Raw genomic sequence first — 20,969 nt, 5'->3', positions numbered from 1 at the left:
ATGTTCCTTTGTGTCTTTTTACCTAAGTTTAGATTTTTGGTACCGTATTGCATTTTGTTCTTGCAATACTTTATGTTGTTACTTTACTTTACTTTTTATAAGTTTTTATTTCTCTGCAAATCAAATGACACACTGCAATCTATAGAGTTCAGATAATTGCCAAATGTTCTAAAATACTGTATGTAGTGTTTTTATTCTTCAATCTGTTAAAGGCCTACTGAAATGAATTTTTTTTATTCAAACGGGGATAGCAGATCCATTCTATGTGTCATACTTGATCATTTCACGATATTGCCATATTTTTGCTGAAAGGATTTAGTAGAGAACATCGACGATAAAGTTTGCAACTTTTGGTCGCTGATAAAAAAAGCCTTGCCTGTACCGGAAGTAGCGTGACGTCACATGTTGAAGGGCTCCTCACATTTCCCCATTGTTTACACCAGCAGCGAGAGCGATTCGGACCGAGAAAGCGACGATTACCCCATTAATTTGAGCGAGGATGAAAGATTCGTGGATGAGGAACGTAAGAGTGAAGGACTAGAGTGCAGTGCAGGACGTATCTTTTTTCGCTCTGACCGTAACTTAGGTACAAGAGCTCATTATATTCCACACTTTCTCCTTTTTCTATTGTGGATCACGGATTTGTATTTTAAACCACCTCGGATACTATATCCTCTTGAAAATGAGAGTCGCGAACGCGAAATGGACATTCACAGTGACTTTTATCTCCACGACAATACATCGGTGAAGCACTTTAGCTACGGAGCTAACGTGATAGCATCATGCTTAAATGCAGATAGAAACAAAAGAAATAAGCCCCTGACTGGAAGGATAGACAGAAGATGAACAATACTACTATCAGAAGACACAGAACCAAACACTGGACCTGTAACCACACGGTTAATGCTGTGCCGCCTGTCGAAGCCTAGCAATGCTGTTGCTAACGACGCCATTGAAGCTAACTTAGCTACGGGACCTCATCAGAGCTATGATAAAAACATTAGCGCTCCACCTACGCCAGCCCTCATCTGCTCATCAACACCCGTGCTCACCTGCGTTCCAGCGATCGACGGCGCGACGAAGGACTTCACCCGATCATCGATGCGGTCGGCGGCTAGCGCGTCTGCTATCCAACTCAAAGTCCTCCTGGTTGTGTTGCTGCAGCCAGCCGCTAATACACAGATCCCACCTACAGCTTTCTACTTTGCAGTCTCCATTGTTCATTAAACAAATTGCAAAAGATTCACCAACACAGATGTCCATAATACTGTGGAATTTTTCGATGAAAACAGAGTTGTTTGTATTGGGATACAATGTGTCCGAATACTTCCGCTTCAACCATTGACGTCACGCGCAAACGTCATCATACCTAGACGTTTTCAAGCGGAAGTTTCCCGGGAAATTTAAAATTGCACTTTATAAGTTAACCCGGCCGTATTGGCATGTGTTGCAATGTTAAGATTTCATCATTGATATATAAACTATCAGACTGCGTGGTCGGTAGTAGTGGGTTTCAGTAGGCCTTTAAAGATGTTATTGAACGTAATAGCGTATAAAAAAACAAAATAAAAAATACTGTCACAATTACTTTGCTGAGTAACTAATTACTGTTACAATGAGGTAAATACTTTTAGATACAGAAACTGCATGCATGTTCGAAATAAACTCAAACTTTTAATTACTTTTTGGGAGAAGTAATTTGTAACTATTACTAATTACTGTAAGGTAAGATGACCTACACTGAAGGTAGGAGCATGATATCATAAATGTGCACTAAATAAAAGTGTCTACGTGATGATGCTCTGAATAGTACACGCAAAATCCTCATTTAAGTAAGGCGGTCTGCACTACTTTACATATGCACATGCAGTCATAATAAATCACATGCTGCACGCCCACTAATAGTACATGCAATTTTAGAGATTGCTCACGCTGTTTAGCGCACTGCATTTGGAGGTATATGGATCTTAGTAAATCAGGCCCATATTGACAACAGAGCAGCTGGTGGGCTGACTGACTATTACCAGTTATCACTCTCTCAAATCAGGGAATGGCTGTGTATCATCCTAATGACCTTTCGCTGTCACTTGGTTGAGTCATACATGAACGTTTTGTGAGATGATCATTTTTTGAGAATGCCAACATCAACCACATCATCAAGGCTGGCAGCTGGGTTAGTAATAATACAACATGCCAGTCTAACATTCATAAAGATCCAGAAAAGTGTAATTATGAAGGTCTCCGTGTAAAGATATTGCCTTCACTGGCTTAAAAACCTCTACAACTTAATGCATTCATGCATAAGCCATAGAGTACATAAATTATTGATTGACGAGAAACCACCTATTTGAAATTTCTTTGCAAAATGTATTTATTTTTAATGAACATAGTACAAACACATATTTTCATAGCACTCAGTGGAGCACGTACTCTGCTAATGTTGAACTGTAGACAAAATAAATTCATGCGGTAAAAGCGTATCCATTATGAAAAATTCAAACCCACCAAACACCAAGCATCTACATGCAGAAAGTGACTTCCCTTCAAATCATGGTTTTTCAACTGGTCTTCCTTGGTGAAAGCAGAAAGAGGAAGCAAGCACCCCATGTTCCAATTTGTGGAAATAAAAGAGAATTCCTTACACTGTAGAGTGAAGGTCATTAATATTAACTACTTGGAAGCCACTGTTAGTTTGGAGCACAGGAAATGTTTTCAGTAAGGAACATGAAAAAACCTCCATCACTAAAAGTAAAAAAAAGTTAAAGTACCCATGATTGTCACACACACACTAGGTGTGGCAAAATTATTCTCTGCATTTGACCCATCACCCTTGATCATCCCCTGTGGAACCAACTTTAAAACATACAGCTTCATGCACAAAAAAGCTAATCTTCTTTTCTTACGGTTTACCTCACTTTTTAATGGGGAGTTGCTTGATTAATCTCAAAAACATTATGTTTGAAAGAGACCGTGGCCAAGTATGTACAGTATTTGTTTCTCTTAAGACACCGATTATGAATTTAATTTTTTCTGACGTATAAATGTTACAATGTTGGATAACCGTGTCAAAAACATGTTAAATCAAATCAAAAGTTTTGTGCATTGTGGGTTGGGCTTACACGCAGTTTTTGAATGCCTCGTTTTGCAGTCTGGTTACGTCGTGACATCACCGGCAGGTGGAAGCACGTATTTAGACATTACAGGGGTCAATTTACGCTTTTTCTTTTTTTTTTTACATCTAAAACTCTTCCTTATGGTCTACATAACATGTAATGGTGGTAGTTTGGTCCAAATTACCCATATATTTAGTTTTACCGACCACCCTTTCCGACTGTCTATGCAGAACGCGCCGTTTTGAGGGCGGTTTTATTTACATGCTGGAGTCTTCCTACAGTCCCAGCCTGCCCCACAATAAGAGGATAGAGAATAATACTTATTGACTACAACTTTGCTGTATAAAAGTGGCAGACTTGCGCAAAGCTCTTTGGGTAAGCCTCTATCATGTATGGCGATATCTGCTGACGTAATCGAAGCAAAATACTTGGGTTGTAACGATTGATCGTAACATCAATTTATATTCCTAAATCTCAAGTATAATCGATCTGTGATCGGCAAGTTTTCCTTCGAAAAAATACACCATATTGCCAAAAGTATTTGGCCACCTGCCTTTACTCACATATGAACTTGAATTGCCATCCCATGGAATTGTTCAAATGTTTTGGTATACTGGAGCATTCAAAGTTCCTTTCACTGGAACTAAGGGCCAAGCCCAACTCCTGAAAACAACCCCACACCATAATTCCTCCTCCACCAAATTTCACACTCGGCACAAAGCAGTCCGAAATGTAGCGTTCTCCTGGCAACCTCCAAACCCAGACTGGTCCATCAGATTGCCAGATGGAAAAGCGTGACTCATCAGTCCAGAGAAGGCATCTCCACTGCTCTAGAGTCCAGTGGTGACGCGCTTTACACCACTGCATTCCACGCTTTGCATTGGACTTGGTGATGTATGGCTTAGATATAGCTGCTCGGCCATGGAAACCCATTCCATGAAGCTCTCTGCGTACTGTACGTGGGCTAATTGGAAGGTCACATGAAGTCTGGAGCTCTGTAGCAACTGACAGTGCAGAAAGTCTTTGCACTATGCGCTTCATAATCCGTTGTGTGTACAATATGCGAGAGCGCCAGAGTGAATGGGGTCACGCAAGAGTTTGGGTGTATGCGTGTTGAGTGTCTGAGCGTGAGTTGTGGCGAACAGCAGCTCTTGTACACTACCGTTCAAAAGTTTGGGGTCACCCAAACAATTTTGTGGAATAGCCTTCATTTCTAAGAACAAGAATAGACTGTCGAGTTTCAGATGAAAGTTCTCTTTTTCTGGCCATTTGAGCGTTTAATTGACCCCACAAATGTGATGTTCCAGAAACTCAATCTGCTCAAAGGAAGGTCAGTTTTGTAGCTTCTGTAACGAGCTAAACTGTTTTCAGATGTGTGAACATGACTGCACAAGGGTTTTCTAATCATCAATTAGTCTTCTGAGCCAATGAGCAAATACATTGTACCATTAGAACACTGGAGTGATAGTTTCTGGAAATGGGCCTCTATACACCTATGTAGATATTGCACCAAAAACCAGACATTTGCAGCTAGAATAGTCATTTACCACATTTGCAATGTATAGAGTGTATTTCTTTAAAGTTAAGACGAGTTTAAAGTTATCTTCATTGAAAAGTACAGTGCTTTTCCTTCAAAAATAAGGACATTTCAATGTGACCCCAAACTTTTGAACGGTAGTGTATATCTGGGTTTTAACTCCCTGAGTTTGTTACCGCCCGTTAATAAAGCGTCTGAGAGTGTATCTCCAATTGTGTCTCTCCTTCTCCCCACGGGGCTTTACAATATCTTAAATTACAACACAAAAACGTTCAGCTTCAGCATGATTGCAAAAGCCACAACAAAGACAAAAGACAACACAATAATAAAGCTGCAACAACTTTAATCCAGAACAGACGCGACAGACTCAACAGAAGTGATAGCGGAGCAAGTTACGGCAACGCACCGACTTCCTGGACACTAGGAGAAGTCTTTAATTAAGAAATAAATAAATAAATAGAAGAGATGGATCAAGGAGGCTACGGAAATTAAGGAGCGAGAGGCCAACACCATCAACAAGGATGAGGGGACATACAGCACATGCTTTCGCACACCTGGGACATTGTCCGTCATCGGCAACACCAGGGCGGAGAGCAACATACAGATATTCCAGGATTGGGGAACTTTATTTAACAGGTAAATCTACTGTTACAATGTTGTTTACCGTAGTTTTATTAAAAATTGCATGAATTTTGAAAATGAGAACAGAAAAATTCCTCTTGTTATTCAAACTAAAGTGTTGGTTGCACTTTATTCAAATAGGATGTGAATGCATTGGCCGTTAATTGTTGTTTACTAGCTTGTTTGTTTCCATAATTCATGTATACCTAATTCTCTTACAATAAATAACAGGAATATAGGAAAATTCACCTGCCGTGTACAGTATTTATTTTTGCTAAAAAGTTACTGAATCGATTTCAACTCACTAAAACATTTCGGATTGTATCGTAAAAAAAAAAATAGATCGTTTTTTAAATCATATCGGCAACCAGAAATTCTGAATCGAATCAAATGGTACTTAAAACAAATCGTTATACCCCTTAAAAATATGTCACTAAAGTCGCAAATTTCAAACGACTCGGTTGGACGAAGTTTTTAAGAAGGCAAGATTGTTTTATAAATATCTCTGCAAAGCCTCTGTGGTTTGATTTCCAATTTTCATGACTTATGGAGATCTCAAAAAAAGAAAAAACAGAAATGTCAAGCTCTCAGCCAGAGGAAGACCTGCTTTAGGCCATGAAGAAAGACAAAAAAGGGTAAAATAAAGTATTATTATATTCTTATGCAGTGTCTACATCGCTCGGAGAGTGTGCAGGTGTACCTAATGTTGTGACCGAGTGAATCTATATAATGTTTCTAAAGTTTTTTTCGAACATGTGTGGAAAAAAATTTAGTGGCGACGACTTCAAGATATATATTTAAACAGTGGCATTTTCAAAAGATACGTAGAGTTTCCCCTTAATGTACCTGAAGTTAGCGCAACGCCAGGGCAAAATTATAGCCGCAGCAGCTTGAAAATAAATAATTTTTACGTGAAAACAAATTGAATATAGTGTATTGTAGCGTCCAGAAGAAGCCACATACATTCTGGAGTTATTGTTAACTTTTATTGCCAATTTCATGATAACAAACGGCACGATTCCAACAGGTTTTACCTCCGGTGCAAACATTCTCGTCTCAGTGCTTCCCCGGACACACAACAACACTTCCTCATTCTCCACCAATCCGCTTATAGGCACGGACGGTGTGTTTGGGATCATGGGAAAAATTAACATTGAATCAAAACCACACAAACATAAAACATTACCACCAGCAACTCGTTACAGAATGATTGGATATAAATATATATATATATATATATATATATATATATATATATATATATATATATATATATATATATATATATATATATATATATATATATATATATATATATATATATATATATTAGGGCTGCAACAACTAATCGATTAAAATCGATTATAAAAATAGTAGGCGATTAATTTAGTCATTGATTTGTTGGATCTATGCTATGCGTATGCGCAGAGGCAAAATTATTATAATTTTTTTAAATTTTTTTAATAAACCTTTATTTATAAACTGCAACGTGTACAAACAGCTGAGAAACAATAATCAAAATACGTATGGTGCCAGTATGCTGTTTTTTTTCCAATAAAATACTGGAAAGGATAGAAATGTAGTTTGTCTCTTTTATCCGATTATTAATCGATTAATCGAAGTATTAATCAACAGATTAATCGATTATCAAATTAATCATTAGTTGCAGCCCTAATATATATATATATATATATATATATATATATATATATATATATATATATATATATATATATATATATATATATATATATATATATATAGCCTATTATTTGCACAATATTTAATAGTGATGCACCAAAAATGTGGTTACCAAAAAGCGCGCAATTTGTCTGGAGCGTTCTTAGCTTGTCTGCTGCGATGTGGATATAACTTGAAGTACCAGTAGAGTGGAAAAACAAGTTGCCGCTATATTGAAGCTATTATTATATATATCTGATTTATGACACCAAAAGACTTCCAAAGTGTGTGAATAAATAGATATGATCAAAATAGTATCAATCTCACGGAGATTCCCGAGCCCTTTTGAGAGATAATGAGGAAGCCAGTCACATGATCGCGTGACGTCGCGCGATGAACCCTTCCCCATTAACAACAATGCATAGAGACAAACAGACTTTGTGAGAGCCAACGATAACTTTGGGAAAAAGTATGATCCAGAACCTTATATTCTTGAGCCCGAATAAAAAAAGGATGATTAATAAGTTTTAGAAGCCGACTGCTTCCCGAATTAAACTTTATTGTGACACTAGCATTCTCAGCGTTGCTAGGTGCTAAACATACATACTAACCATATCAAAACATAATATGGGATGCTGACCGAGGAACGCTCACATAATTCCGTTTAGATGAAGATTCAATCTCAATCCTCATAAAGGGTTAATAATAAAAGCGTCTTTTTGTCACCTTGGGGATGTAAAAGTCGACCAGCCTGTCGGTCCATGGCTACATGTGTCTACTAAAAGGTGAGAGATGCATGTATTATCATCTAGAATTGACTTTTAGCAAATTTGAGACGAAGCAGAAGCAGCCGCCGGCTTAGTGTGTCACCAATAGCAGCGTAAGCTAGCATTAGCTAACTGCAATCAATGTGTCGTTAAAATAGTCTGTCTGCGTTGGCGCTTATAATAACAATATCACTCATATTTGGTAAATTTTCAGGTCACGACATGTAATTGGAGTATTGTTTGCTGTTTCTGGATGTTTTTAGAGAGTATAATGAGCGCAACAGAGGACCCTCGATCTGTTGACTGAATGGTTACCTATTTATTTACACTAAGCATATGTGTTCTTGTCTTACATTAAGATTGTGAAAGATAATCAGCACATTTCTTAAAAATGTTTGCATATCTCCAGTATGACCGATCTAATAACATGGTCCAAGTGCCGAAGCGTTATTCCAGTGACGTAGAATCCCGTTGGGTTTCGGAGCGGAATGTTAAAAATGGCTGACAGAATTTGTGGAATTTTGTGATGTTTAAACTGTATTTTTACATACTTGTGAATACAATTGGATATGGTGTAATGGATACAATGAAACACAAATAAGCGTTTAATTTTCCACTCTACTGGTACTTTAAAGTATCCCAGATATACCCGCAGACAGCCATCTACAAAATGTGCAAATATTAAGAGGAGTGTGGCAGCTTTTAAGGAGAGAAAGTCCAACTTGAGCAGCAGCGCAAAGCATGTGTGACGTCATGCTTGCTGCAGCTTGCTTTTCGTCTGGGACATTGAGGGACACAAGTAGAGTCTCTAAACACAAGTACATTCTATAATAACACCAGAAAATGCTAGATTTGTTGCTAGTCATTTTTAAAAAAGAAAAAGTCACTAAAAGTCTCTAGACACAATCTGGTAACGCCTCGAGAATCTAACATCACTAAAAATCTCTAGACACTTGAAAACTTCTCAACAAAGTGTATGGAACAATAAGCAGCAACATTTAAAAATGGCAAAACGATATGCTACAACATTATATGTTAATACTAGTTGATAAAAAAAACAGATTTTTTTAAATGTATAAATACATTTTTTGAGGCTTTTTAAATAAATTGTTTCATAGCAAATTGTGCAAAATATAAGTTATTGTGACCACGCCCCTAACCACGCCCCCACCGCCACAGGTATCTTGGAAACCCTGATACATTATGATACTTTTGGAATGGGTGGGGCATGGTTTCATTTGCAATCTGGTAACGCCTCATGAATCTAACATCTTGCAGGCGGACTCAAAATACCGGGTTATTAAAGTGACCGTGGAGCAAAATTTACACCAAAGCGTATCCAACATACATATGTTGTCTAGACCAGTGGTCCCCAACCACTGTGCCGTGGATCAATTGGTACCGGGCTGCACAAGAAATTAAAAAAAATAAAAATAAAAAAATGTATAAAAAACACAAGGTACACTTACAATTAGTGCACTAACCCAAAAAACCTCCTTCCCCCATTTACACTCATTCACACTCATTCGCACAAAAGGGTTGTTTCTCTCTGTTATTAATATTTCTGGTACCTACATTATATACCAATATAGATCAATACAGTCTGCAGGGATACAGTCCGTAAGCACACATGATTGTATTTTTTTATGACCAAAAAAATAAATAAATAAATATACACACACATATATATATATATATATATATATATATATATATATATATATATATATATATATATATATATATATATATATATATATATATATATATATATATATATATATATATATATATATATATATATATATATATATATATATATATATATATATATATATATATATACTACCGTTCAAAAGTTTGGGGTCACCCAAACAATTTTGTGGAATAGCCTTCATTTCTAAGAACAAGAATAGACTGTCGAGTTTCAGATGAAAGTTCTTTTTCTGGTCATTTTGAGCGTTTAATTGACCCCACAAATGTGATGCTCCAGAAACTCAATCTGCTCAAAGGAAGGTCAGTTTTGTAGCTTCTGTAACGAGCTAAACTGTTTTCAGATGTGTGAACATGATTGCACAAGGGTTTTCTAATCATCAATTAGCCTTCTGAGCCAATGAGCAAACACATTGTACCATTAGAACACTAGAGTGATAGTTGCTGGAAATGGGCCTCTATACACCTATGTAGATATTGCACCAAAAACCAGACATTTGCAGCTAGAATAGTCATTTACCACATTAGCAATGTATAGAGTGCATTTCTTTAAAGTTAAAGTTAAACAATATACATCTATTTTACCCAACATTACAAACATCTATTGACAGTAGTTTGCCTGCGAGCTTGGAATTGTGGCCAACAATACGATCATCATTCATCTGTCCGAAGTGGACTAGCACTTCAGCAGCAGACTACATCACAACCCCAGGTTTCTTAGGTGAGGTCAGTGAAACTACCTCCGGATCAATGCATGGGACTTTATGGGGTCGGGCCTTTGGTGTGCAAGAACTCTCCTAAAAACATGTCATGAATCCATAGTTGTATCAGCCATCTTTCAAAACTGGTCTTTTGGGGCAGCAGAATAGCAGCAGCTGACAGGCGAAACCTTTAGATAGGCTGATAAGGATTGCAGCTCTGTCCTTACTTCCCCTGCATCTAGTGTAGGTAGTGAAGGAGATGAGGGTAGTAGTAAAGCTATCATCGCTGATGGACAACTACAAAACATTGCAGGACACCAACACTCAGCAGCTCTTTCAGCGACTTCTTAACTCGAAATGTGTGGGAGGGAGGTACCACAGGTCCTTTCTGCAGCTGCCAGACTCAAAACAAACACTGCTTAAAATATTCTACGCAGCATTATAGAATTAATCACAAAATAATTTTAATGTTGTGCACGCATGTAAATGCTTAAAATTCAGTTTATTTCCAAGATAGTATTTTACTTCTCTTGTCAAGAATTACTGTTGCACATTGTTGGGCAGATCATTGTTATTTGCATTGTATATAATATTTACAGTTTAGAGTTTGTGTGTTTTCTATATCGAACCTTATCTGATCTTTCTCTGTTGTACTGTTAGTGAGTCAAAGTGTGATTTTACAATTATGTCCCTACAGCTTTACACAAAGACTAAAGTATGGTAACACCAAAGAAACAGTACAACTAATGGACAGAATTTTTATTACCATTACCAACGTTACCATGGACGCCCCCTGTTTATTTCAGCGAGACAATGCCAAGCCACGTGTTACAACAGCGTGGCTCCATTGTAAAAGAGTGCGGGTACTAGACTGGCCTGCCTGTAGTCCAGACCTGTCTCCCATTGAAAATGTGTGGCACATTATGAAGCCTAAAATATCATAACGGAGACCCCCGGACTGTTGAACAACTTAAGCTGTACATCAAGCAAGAATGGGAAAGAATTCCACCTGAAAAGCTTAAAAAATTGGTCTCCTCAGTTCCAAAACGTTTACTGAGTGTTGTTAAAAGGAAAGGCCATGTAACACAGTGGTAAAAAATGCCCCAGGGCCAATTTAATGTGTTGCTGACATTAAATTCTAAGTTAATGATTATTTGCAAAAAAAAAAAAAAAGTTTCTTAGTTCGAAAATTAAATATCTTGTCTTTGCAGTGTATTAAATTGAAAAGTATTTGCATTTTTTTTTACGAATTACACAACGTGCCAACCTCACTGGTTTTGGGTTTTGTGTATATTTGGGATCTGCTTAAGTCCCAAACATTTGAAATAAAAAAATAAAAACATTGGAGAGATATTTATAAAACAATCTGGCCTTCCGTTATACTTCTTTGAAACGAGCCGTTTGGAATTTGCCCCATTTGTGATGTTTTTCCAACATGTGACGTCAGCAGGTATCTCCATGTATGGTAAACTTTCCCCGGAGAACTTTACGCGAGTCCGCCATTACAGTCTGACTTTGTAGTCAAAAAATTACTTATTTTTCTCTACCCTCTTGATGTGGTGCAGACTGGCTTGTACATGCACATGCAATCTCTGCTTTTGCCATTTCTAATACAAAGTAGCGTATAGTTCAAACTTATATATGTCAGTAGACTCAATATGGAAGCAATAAAAACTACGACATGGCTTACGGGAAGAGGCACAGTCGGAGTGGAGGCCCGTAAATTAGACCGCCCAGAAAACGTCGCATACCGAAGAGCCAGTCAGAAAGCGGTTTGAAGATGGACTGTAAAACATAATCTATACAATATTTTGATCAATGAACCACTATTACATGTTATGTGTTTTAAATGTAGGAAAAAATATATAAATTTGACCCCTTTAATGTCCAAATAAGAACATCCATCCGTAGTGACGTCATAATGTAGTCAGACTGAAACCCCGGCAAACAAAGGCATCCAAAACTGTGTTTAAGGACACGATAAACTGCATGAACTTTTGGCATTGTTTATCATGAGTATCCAACTTTGTAACAAGATTTATAAGTCAGAAAAGACCAAATTCATCATACAATCGTGGTCAAAAGTTTACATACACTTGTAAAGAACATAATGTCATGGCTGTCTTGAGTTTCCAATAATTTCTACAACTCTTATTTTTTTGTGATAGAGTGATTGGAGCACATACTTGTTGGTCACAAAAAACATTCATGAAGTTTGGTTCTTTTATGAATTTATTATGGGTCTACTGAAAATGTGACCAAATTTGCTGGGTCAAAAGTATACATACAGCAATGTTAATATTTGGTTACATGTCCCTTGGCAAGTTTCACTACAATAAGGCACTTTTGGTAGCCATCCACAAGCTTCTGGCAAGCTTCTGGTTGAATGTTTGACCACTCCTCTTGACAAAATTGGTGCAGTTCAGCTAAATTTGTTGGTTTTCTGACATGGACTTGTTTCTTCAGCATTGTCCACACGTTTAAGTCAGAACTATGGGAAGGCCATTCTAAAACCTTAATTCTAGCCTGATTTAGCCATTCCTTTACCACTTTTGACCTGTGTTTGGGGTCATTGTCCTGTTGGAACACCCAACTGCGCCCAAGACCCAACCTCCGGGCTGATGATTTTAGGTTGTCCTGAAGAATTTGGAGGTAATCCTCCTTTTTCATTGTCCCATTTACTGTCTGTAAAGCAGCAGTTCCATTGGCAGCAAAACAGGCCCAGAGCATAATACTACCACCGCCGTGCTTGATGGTAGACATGGTGTTCCTGGGATTAAAGGCCTCACTGTTTCTCCTCCAAACATATTGCTGGGTATTGTGGCCAAACAGCTCAATTTTTGTTTCATCTGACCACAGAGCTTTCCTCCAGAAGGTCTTATCTTTGTCCATGTGATGTCAGATGCCAGACAACCTAAAATCATCAGCCCGGAGGTTGGGTCTTGGGCGCAATTGGGTGTTCCAACAGGACAATGACCCCAAACACACATCAAAAAAAGGTAAAGGAATGGTTAATTCAGGCTGGAATTAAGGTTTTAGTATGGCCTTCCCAAAGTCCTGACTTAAACCCCATTGAGAACATGTGGACAATGCTGAAGAAACAAGTACATGTCAGAAAACCAACACAATTAGCTGAACTGCACCAATGTTGTCAAGAGGAGTGGTCAAAAACTCAACCAGAAGCTTGCCAGAAGCTTGGGGATGGCTACCAAAAGTGCCTTATTGCAGTGAAATTTGCAAAGGGACATGTAAGCAAATATTAACATTGCTGTATGTATACTTTTGACCAAGCAGATTTGGTCACATTTTCAGTAAACCCCATAATAAATTCATAAAAGAACCAAACTTCATGAATGTTTTTTGTGACCAACAAGTATGTGCTCCAATCACTCTATCACAAAAAAATAAGAGTTGTAGAAATTATTGGAAACTCAAGACAGCCATGACATTATGTTCTTTACAAGTGTATGTAAAGTTTTGACCACGACTGTAGGTACCCTTTAACTGATCCTAAAATTAACACATTTAAAAGGTTAAAAAATTGCAGAAAGGACAAGAGATCAAGGACCATCTCTTTGTATGATTTTACTTTCCTAATCTGCATTAACTAAGACCCTACTGTTTAACCAACTTAGGGCCTGATTTATTAAAAGTTTGCATGTACTCAAACAGGTGCAAACTTCATAGCACTAAACGTGTGCAAAGTGTATTGCACCTGTTTATTGAGCAGATTAAGGCGTGCAATCCATTTTTCCTCTCTGTCTTAATTATGCAATTCTGTATGTTCATCGTCAAAAGGCCCACAATACTGGGAGGAGAAGATGCAAATATATCACATAGCATGCACAATGTAATTTATCAACACTCATCATTGTTTCGCAGAAAATCCTTTTATAATTTCATAACTGAATGCTGGGTGACTTAAGGGGCTGATTAAAATTAATTTTATTGAAGCAGGTTTTTTTAAGACATTTGTTTTTCATTTATAATATATAATATTAACATATCTCCTACCTGAAAAAAACTTCTTGAAGTAAGCCGTTTTTTACGTATTAAGCACAGTAAGTGCAGCTTCTCTCCGAGGGGCGCACCTTCAGTGCGGAAAAAAATGGAGAAAGACTGTGTCTAAAATGACCATAAAAAGTGGTAGATGTCTCCTGCATGTTTGAAAACACAGCAAAGGGTACGGGTACACGCATTGTCTCCGCGGTGATGCCCCGCATAGTACATGCAAAAACCTGCTTTGAATAAGGCGGTTTGGCACCACCTTTAAATTGTAAATGCAGTGTTAGTAGATCACACGCAACACGCCCACTAATAGTACATGCAATTTTATAGACTGCACATGCTGTTTAGCGCATGGTGTTTGGATCTTAGTAAATAAGGCCCTTAATTCGTAAGTAAAAAAAAGATGAATAAAATGACAAAAAGGTACTCCAACAAAACAAAGATTCCTAGATGCAAAACAGGTTGTTGCTTTTAAATATGCATCTGTGGTACAGCATCTCTAAAACTGTACATATACTTGAGTAATACACTGACACTATATCTACATACTTACGTACATTTATCTTAACAAATATGAATCTGAGCCGAGAAATATCACATGTGAAGTTCTTGTTATTGTCACCTTTATTTGGTTGGCAACAACAAAACCGTTGTCAAAATTTCAGAAAATAAAAAAATAGATATTGTGCTATCAATACACGGCCCTCTATAGTCAAAACATCAGAAACCGATTAATTTAACACAATAGGTACATTATACTTTTTTGTACAACAGGTTTGAAACACACCCACTTTACAGTATACAGCATATTGTGTAAAGACTTACATATACAGTAATTTCATTAAATGCATCCATTTTTTTTTACTACACTTGAAATTAAAACATTTTGTTTTAACAAGTTAGTGTAAAATCCTACCACTTCAGTTAGGTTTTTGGAATACAGACACCGATTTAAATAACTCTACTTTATGCATGTGATGGCCCTCGGAGGTTCAAAACATGAAGCCAACATACAAATTTACATGATTGTTTAAAAATCACCCCAAAACAATAATAAATTCTGCAATTTTTGACCAAATACTGTAAAATTCACTTGGACAATCACGTTAAAAAATGCACATTACATGGTAACAACCATGCTCTCAATTTTAGGACTACTGTTGTATTTTTTACCATATCGTTACACAAAGTCAGGCCCCATAAATTGCATCTACTCCACAGTACTAATTCCTGTTAACAGAGCATTCTATCAATAGAACAGATCTCTAGCTTTTGACACAGCTATTCTGTGTTAACCTATTGTTATTTCTTATACAAGCCACATTTTTGGATATAGTGTTGAAGGGAATTCACAGAACCTAGACTACCGTCATTATCTTACAGATACAATGTTGACGTCAGACAGTTTAACCCATTTTGATCAAAATAAATTACCAGAAAAAAAAAAACCTTGACAAGATTTTCACTGATGAAATGTTGGCCTGCAAGGATCATCTAAAAAACTATGGATAACCAGTCTGTTAGCAAGATTGTCATAGTTTTGAACAGAGAGTAAAGTTTAGTGGAGACATCGGTGTGTAATTATCCGGCATGATCCAGTCACCCTACACCAGACTTAAAAAAAACAAAAAAACGTTTAAGAGGAAACTCAAAGTTACTATATTAGCAAGACATTTTACCTGACTGATTTAGCAAGACACCTTAACCAAATAACCAACCCAGCTAAACCAACATAGAGAGCATTTTACCGTGAAATAACTTTACGTTTAAATTGTTCTCTATGTGTGCTCTTTTGAATAACAAAAAGAACTGTAGCAAAAACAAATACTGTTTAACAAATTATGACAAAGTATGTATTTTCTACCACAAACTCTTCCTTTAGTCATTTGATGACGAATAGCACTAAAGTTTACTTGAAGAGTAGTTAGTTGTAGGTGATGAAACCTACAAGGTAGGAGTCAGGGAATTTAAATTAGTTTGGATTTAAAAAAAACACAGCAACTAGTTACAGCTGTAACAAAAGCCTGTATGGATTTCACTACTTGGCAACAACCAGCTGGTGGTGCTAACAATACCAATGCTAAGGATGTGCAAAGCAAGGTGGTGGATCATTTTGAAATATTGCTGTGCCATATAGTTTGTCTCTGAGGGACAATTACTACACTGTTCAAATGCTGACATGACCACATTTCTCAAAACTGATACAAACTTCTATGCTGTGTTGTCAAACGTAGTCGTGACAATAAACCAAAATTAAACAAAACAACATGATGTTATTCGTCAAATTACCAAGACAGCATTATTAAATGTTTTTTAAGATATTTATATCATATACAGACAGTAGCATGCTATCAAATATCTTTTTTCCAGTAAATCTTTGTGTGATAGTCTCCTCAACAAACCAAGAAGTGAAACATTTTTGCTAATGTCTTTAAGTGAGATGTAGGAAAACATTGAGTTTTTAAAGGGTAATAGGCAGTTATATATAACCCTAATGAAATAAAAAAAAATTTAATTTGCTGTTTCAATAATTCAATACGATGGGCAAAGGGACAATAAATATACCAAAATCATTTTAAAATAAAATTTTACAGCTAAGCTTGTTTTTCCCCCACAGAGAAAACAAATTAAGAATTTCAATAGTAGTTTACTGAAAAAGTTTTAACAGTCCTAAAAAGTGCAGTAATAGAGGATTACAGTACAACTAGTAATCATTTTCAATTACCCATATTACTGTATATTAACAGTCTCAGCAGAAAGCACATTTCACGTTCGCAAACTGCATCATGCATGTCAACAATGTTTAATCAATAGCAATTGACCTTGAAACATGTTTTTGAGCAGACATTTTGTCAGATTATCTTTTTCATTCAACTCCCTCAAAACATTTTTATTCTGGCATTCATGTATTTTTTTTAAATGGGAAGGGGAACCATGGCACCACTGTATTGTAGTTCTAACACATTAACAAGGTGACTATGATTAAAACAACATTTTTAAACAAATAAATAATGTTTTCTCAAAATGTACATCATTGTGGACTGTGGCCATGGGAATAACACAGGTGTCATCACAAAGCGGTATGTCTTAATAAGTTAAAATGCATGTATTCAGATGGAGCATGAGTTTGCCCTTTTTCTTGGTTTTGGCTTCCCAAAGTCCCGGTCATCAGCGGCACAGTGGCTGAAAGAGCAAATTGTCTGTGAGAGCCGACGCATGCCTAAGCGGAAGACGCTATTGGACAAGCTGTAGATGACACAGTTGCAAAAACTGTTGCTGATTGCTAGCCAAGTGGTGATGAAGGAGAGAGCAGGGCTATCCAGGACATGGGAGCTCTCTAACACAAAGTATATGATGTAGGGCAGCCAGAGCATATAAAAAACACTGGTGATGCGGAAGAGCACCATCGCGTAACGCCGATCTGGTCCATGTCCTCCCTGCTGCCCATCAGCCCCTCCTTCAACAGTTTCCATCTCTTGGCTAGGAAAACGCGCCCGTCGTTCACTGATCTCCCTGTTGTGCTGCTGGCAAATGCGGAATATGTGATAGTAGGTAAAACAGACCACAAGGGCAGCAGGAGCATAGAGTAAGCACACCACAAAGCCTGTAAAGAGGGCAGAAGTGGGCCACGAATGGGCACACCACTCAAAAATATCCCCATGATAGCCTGGCTTGCCCCATCCAAAGAAAGAGGGCAAAAAAACAAGGCTAGAGTAAACCCATATGAGGGTGATGCAGCCCCGTAGCCGGCATGGTGTTACCAGTTGGTTATAGGATAGTGGTTTAGTTATAGCCAGATAGCGGTCCACACTGATACAGGCCAAACAAGCCATTGAAACACTTTTGAGAACTGAGATGACATAGCTGAACACCTGACATGTGATGGGCTCCTGGACACTTGCTGGGTAGTGGAGCAAAGACAAGGTGGGTACCAGGCAGCTGAGACCTACCAGAAGGTCAGCATAGGCCATAGTCTGGATGAAGTAGCTGGTGGTGTAGTGATGCAGTAGCGGGGCACAGTGGAACACAAAAATTACTGTCAAGTTACCAGTAATAATGAGCACTGTCAAAAGTACGACGACAGCAGTCTCCAGGATACAAGCTTCTAAGCTTCCTTTCAGCCCCCATCCTAAGGGACAGGAGTGGTTCGTGGCACCAGAAAAAACATTGCCAAGGCTGCCATTTCCTGCGAGCACTGGGTCCGCCGTTGCATCAGACAAATTCATTGTCTGGGTTTTATCCAAGGTCGTATAACTTGAATGAGGCAAAAGCAGGGAAGTTCAAATGGTCTACTCCTCTCTGGGGCCACTGTAGCCAGCTTCACTTAACACAACTTAACAGCTCTCTTTCACGTTGATGAGTCTCAATCAAGGAAACATTGACAGGAGTAAAATCGTCAATCTGCCATCTGCCTTTGAATGAGGCTCTTCCTTTCCACTTGCAGAGCATGGTTTGGAAAACATATTCCTTTGATAGAACTGAAGCAGAGTCGATTCATAGATGAAGTGAGCATCCATCCTAAAGGTGAGGTTCCATGCTGCTTTGCTTGGCAGCCCTGTGGTCTTTATCTTCCAGTTTCAAAAGGTTTGCCACCAATAGTCGAGGGAATAAGCTGTTTCAACAAAACCCAGATGAAAGAGTTTGCAAGGGGAAACGCCTGATGAAAAGCTTAATGAATTAAACAGAATGTTTCACATATTCCCAGATCAGATTCCGTATGTATGCAACATATTGGCTTCCATTTCAGACTAAATTTACTCAGCAGAGTTGGTTTATACATTTAATTTCAGAGCGGACATTCCCTCTTGGGAGTCTTGTTGCAAAAAAGAAAAAGAAAAAAAAGACACCCATTTCTCAATCTTGTCTTCAGTAAAATCCAGAATGTGGCTGTACTGGGGTTAGTGTGTTTATAATTCAATGGTAAGCTTCCCTTATTTTAGTGGTCCTCTTGTCAGTTTCTGGAACCCATGTGGGCCTAACTATTGTGAGAGTCAAAACACAGACACGGGCAAAAAAAACAAGGGGATCTCTCCACAGGAGATAATGTCACAGTCCTCTCAACACACACAGGGTTGGGGTGTATTTTCAAGCCATCCATGTGCAGAAACCAACACTTAAATTTTTTTTTTGAAAGATCGAAAAAAAAAAAAAAATGTCTGCAGGAGTGCTCCAAAAATGTAATTTAAAATGAATGTCCAAAAGAGCAAATACAGCTTTCAAAGTTTGTGACTTCTAGTAGAAAAAAAAATCCAACAGTCGTAATGGCTGATGAAGGCATAAAATGTCAGACTCCCATGGAGGCAGGAGAAAGGACTCTCCAGGAGCTATGAGAGGCCAGCTGAATAACTCAGCGCTGCTCCACTCACTTGGACTCCTCGGCAATCCTGTGGCACACACTTGGAGAGAGGTTGTGGGGACAGTCAGCAAACTACTTTTCTCAATCTCATACACTTTACTTGCATTCTGAAGGAAGCACGAGGGGGACTCAATTCCTTTCAATGCTTAAAATTCTGTTTAAATGTGGAGGCATTGAGGCATGGGGTCCTGCAGAGCCCTCCGTTAACTCTTCTCTCAGTATATCTGTCGCTCAGAGAAAGGGGGGAAAAAATCACTTGCTGCGCAACCAAAGCGAAATCCGCTATAGCAATATAAATAAAAAGCAGAGTCCCGGTCAGAATTCCACTGTCCTATCCAAAATGTCCGTAACACGGGACAATCCCATTTTTTATGAGTAAATCCTTTAGTGCAGGCATAAAATCAGAGAGGGACCAAAATTATTCTGTCAGGCAGCAAGTAAAAAAAAAAAAAAAAGACAAAAAAAAAAAAAGATGACTGCACAGATGGAACTGTGCTAATTCTGTAGCGAGCGAAACAATGGGACGAGTCCCTCAGCCCTGGTGCAGTACGAAGAGATGCTGTGACTGGCTTACACTTCCCTCCCTCTCCTCACAATCTCTCTAGCTCACACACTCAATATCTCCCTCTCTCCCTCTCTACCCACACACACTAAGGAACAAACCCTCCCTCTTCCTTGCTCGATCAGCCTCTTTGCTCACTGTTTGACTCCTCTCCTCCCAGCTTCACCTGAGGCTCCAAGCCATTATTCTGTGCATCAGACTACATCTTTTTTTCCAGTGGTATATTGCCATACATTCCTTTGACATATATTAGTAATAGCTCTGTTGTTTAACAGCAAACTCTTGACCTTTTTCTCGGGTTTTCCACTAATTTTTATTGCCATTAGATCATGTAAAATAAAATGAAGAGCTGTAAATATTACACCATACTTTTTGAAATGTTGCCTATTGTTCACAATCATTATGAGAGACAAGAACACGCATGGGGCAGCACGGTGGCACCGGGGTTAGTACGTGTGCCTCACAATACGAAGGTCCTGGGTTCGATCCTGGGCTCTGGACTTTCTGTGTGGAGTTTTCATGTTCTCCCCGTGATTGCGTGGGTTCCCGCCGGGTACTCGAAAGACATGCACCTGGGGATAGGTTGATTGCCAACCCTAAATTGGCCCTAGTGTGTGAATGTTGTCTGTCTGTGTTGGCCCTGCGATGAGGTAGCGACTTGTCCAAGGTGTACCCAGCCTTCCGCCCGGGTGCAGCTGGAATAAGCTCCAGCACCCCCCGCGACTCCGAAAGGGACAAGCGGTAGAAAATGGAAGAACACGCATGTCTTTTTTTGGGTCTGGGTTTTTAAAGGTGCTAAAAATCACTCTGAAAATGCGGGTAATGGCAGTCACTATTGTTGCCTTCAAAGCCCCCTAAAACAAATTCAAAACCCTCCATTAACATTTTATATACATACTGCAAGTATATAT

General features: G+C 38.3%; 2 protein-coding genes across 2 annotated transcripts in view; both read right to left on the bottom strand.

Annotated features, from left to right (window-relative positions):
- rabgap1l (RAB GTPase activating protein 1-like) overlaps positions 1–20,969 on the bottom strand; it is a 239,380-nt gene that overhangs the window by 124,176 nt on the left and 94,235 nt on the right. The window lies entirely within an intron of this gene.
- Positions 14,868–20,224, bottom strand: gpr52 (G protein-coupled receptor 52). Its single transcript, XM_062028421.1, has one exon. It carries the CDS (start codon positions 18,364–18,366, stop codon positions 17,251–17,253), a length of 1,116 nt encoding a protein of 371 aa, XP_061884405.1. The 5' UTR covers positions 18,367–20,224; the 3' UTR covers positions 14,868–17,250.

The sequence above is a fragment of the Entelurus aequoreus genome, linkage group LG19, assembly GCF_033978785.1.
Source record: "Entelurus aequoreus isolate RoL-2023_Sb linkage group LG19, RoL_Eaeq_v1.1, whole genome shotgun sequence".
Taxonomy (NCBI): domain Eukaryota; kingdom Metazoa; phylum Chordata; class Actinopteri; order Syngnathiformes; family Syngnathidae; genus Entelurus; species Entelurus aequoreus.
The sequence above is the reverse complement of the archived record's forward strand: the minus strand, read 5'-3'. Positions and strand labels throughout refer to the sequence as shown.